Source organism: Elephantulus edwardii, unplaced genomic scaffold (genome assembly GCF_000299155.1).
Source record: "Elephantulus edwardii isolate Elephantulus edwardi_28Jun2011 unplaced genomic scaffold, EleEdw1.0 scaffold00236, whole genome shotgun sequence".
Lineage (NCBI taxonomy): Eukaryota > Metazoa > Chordata > Mammalia > Macroscelidea > Macroscelididae > Elephantulus > Elephantulus edwardii.
Window position 1 is genome coordinate 4,081,638 of NW_006399986.1, and position 1,421 is coordinate 4,083,058.

Consider the following 1,421-nt stretch of genomic DNA (forward strand, 5'->3'; position numbering starts at 1 on the left):
ATTGTTCCTCCTTCTTCAACAGAGCATCTGGTGGATTTGAACCGCGCACCTCTGGGATTGCAGTACAGTTTCCTGCCACTAGGCCACCAGAGCTCGCCGATTTCTTTTTTTTTTTATAATACAAAGTAAAGTATGATTTTATTGTGAAATTCTCATAGATGGAAAATTAAATTGAATATTTATTCTGTCCATATCCTTTTACAGTAATCTTACCACTTATTTTTGTACCATGTATTTCAACTGCCCGTTTAGCGAAAAATAAACCTTTAATTTTTGGCTTGTTTTGAAATTTATCAGTGAAGTAAAGATCTCCGCCACAAAATGTGTTGCCAACAGCCATCCCAAATGCCTGTGTCATCTTGTAATTTCTTGCCTCCTCTTCCCATGCGTGTTGAGAGTGAACGAAGTCCTTGAGGTTGAGAAATGGAATAATAATCCATGTTACTCCTGTCTTCCGTCCCTTCCAGAGTCTGCCTGAGTCCTTGGAATTGAGCTCTCCCCGAGCCCCCGAGTCTGACTGGGGGCGGCCTCCTGGAGGTGACAGAGACCTCACTAGCCCCTCCTCAGGTGAGCATCCTGAACCAGGTGAGCTCTTTCCCCATTCTCCTTCCTCACCACGTTCCTCTCTTTGCCTCCAGGGTTTGGATCTCCAAGGGTCTCCCGTGCTTCCAGCCCAGAGGCTCCGCATCGCCCTTCCCCACAGCCCCAGCCAGGGGCCAAGGTAAGCTCCTAAGTATCCACATTCCTTATGACCCTTTGACCACCTGGGGACTCCCATTCTAGGAGGTCACAGCAGCTCACAGCTGCTTTGTTGAGTGTTGGATTTCAGTGCTGCTTGCAATTTCTGTGCTTTATGGCCTTGGGTCAGTTTCTAAGTCTCCCTGTGCCTCAGTTCTACTATCTGTAAAATGGGCTAATAGAGATATCTACCTTGTGGGAAGCTGAATATCAAATTTAATATTAATAATAAACCAAATGCTGTATCAGGATAGGAGGGAGGTGGATACAAGCTGGAATTCACCCTGTATCACTGAAGCAATCCTTAAATGTTTACAGGGGCAGGCATTAAGGCATTGCTTAAGAGTCTACATAAGTCTTCGTTTGCATTTACTGAATCCCTCCCTCCTGAGCTAAGCTAAGGTAAACAATAGAGAAGAATTTGGTCTTATTTACAGAAGACTTCCCCATGAGCCTTTACTTTTATTTACTACTCCATTCATGGTCAGCACTCTTGGCACCAGCAGTCAGGAAATCAAAAGACGTATTGCGATGGGAAAGTCTGTGGTTAGGGACCTCTCTAAAGTACTCAAGAGCAACAGTGTCTCACTGGAGACTAAGGTGCGTCTGATACAGGCCATGGTCTTTGCAATCACTTGTTATGTATCAGAGAGTTGGACAATGACTAGGGAGGACAGAAGGAG

General features: G+C 45.0%; 1 protein-coding gene across 1 annotated transcript in view; it reads left to right on the plus strand.

Annotated features, from left to right (window-relative positions):
- PLEKHA4 (pleckstrin homology domain containing, family A (phosphoinositide binding specific) member 4) overlaps nt 1-1,421 on the plus strand; it is a 43,214-nt gene that overhangs the window by 27,685 nt on the left and 14,108 nt on the right. The window contains exons 14-15 of the mRNA XM_006898743.1: nt 468-567; nt 639-721. Of these exons, the coding sequence (XP_006898805.1) occupies nt 468-567; nt 639-721 (183 nt within the window). The remainder of the gene's footprint in view (nt 1-467; nt 568-638; nt 722-1,421) is intronic.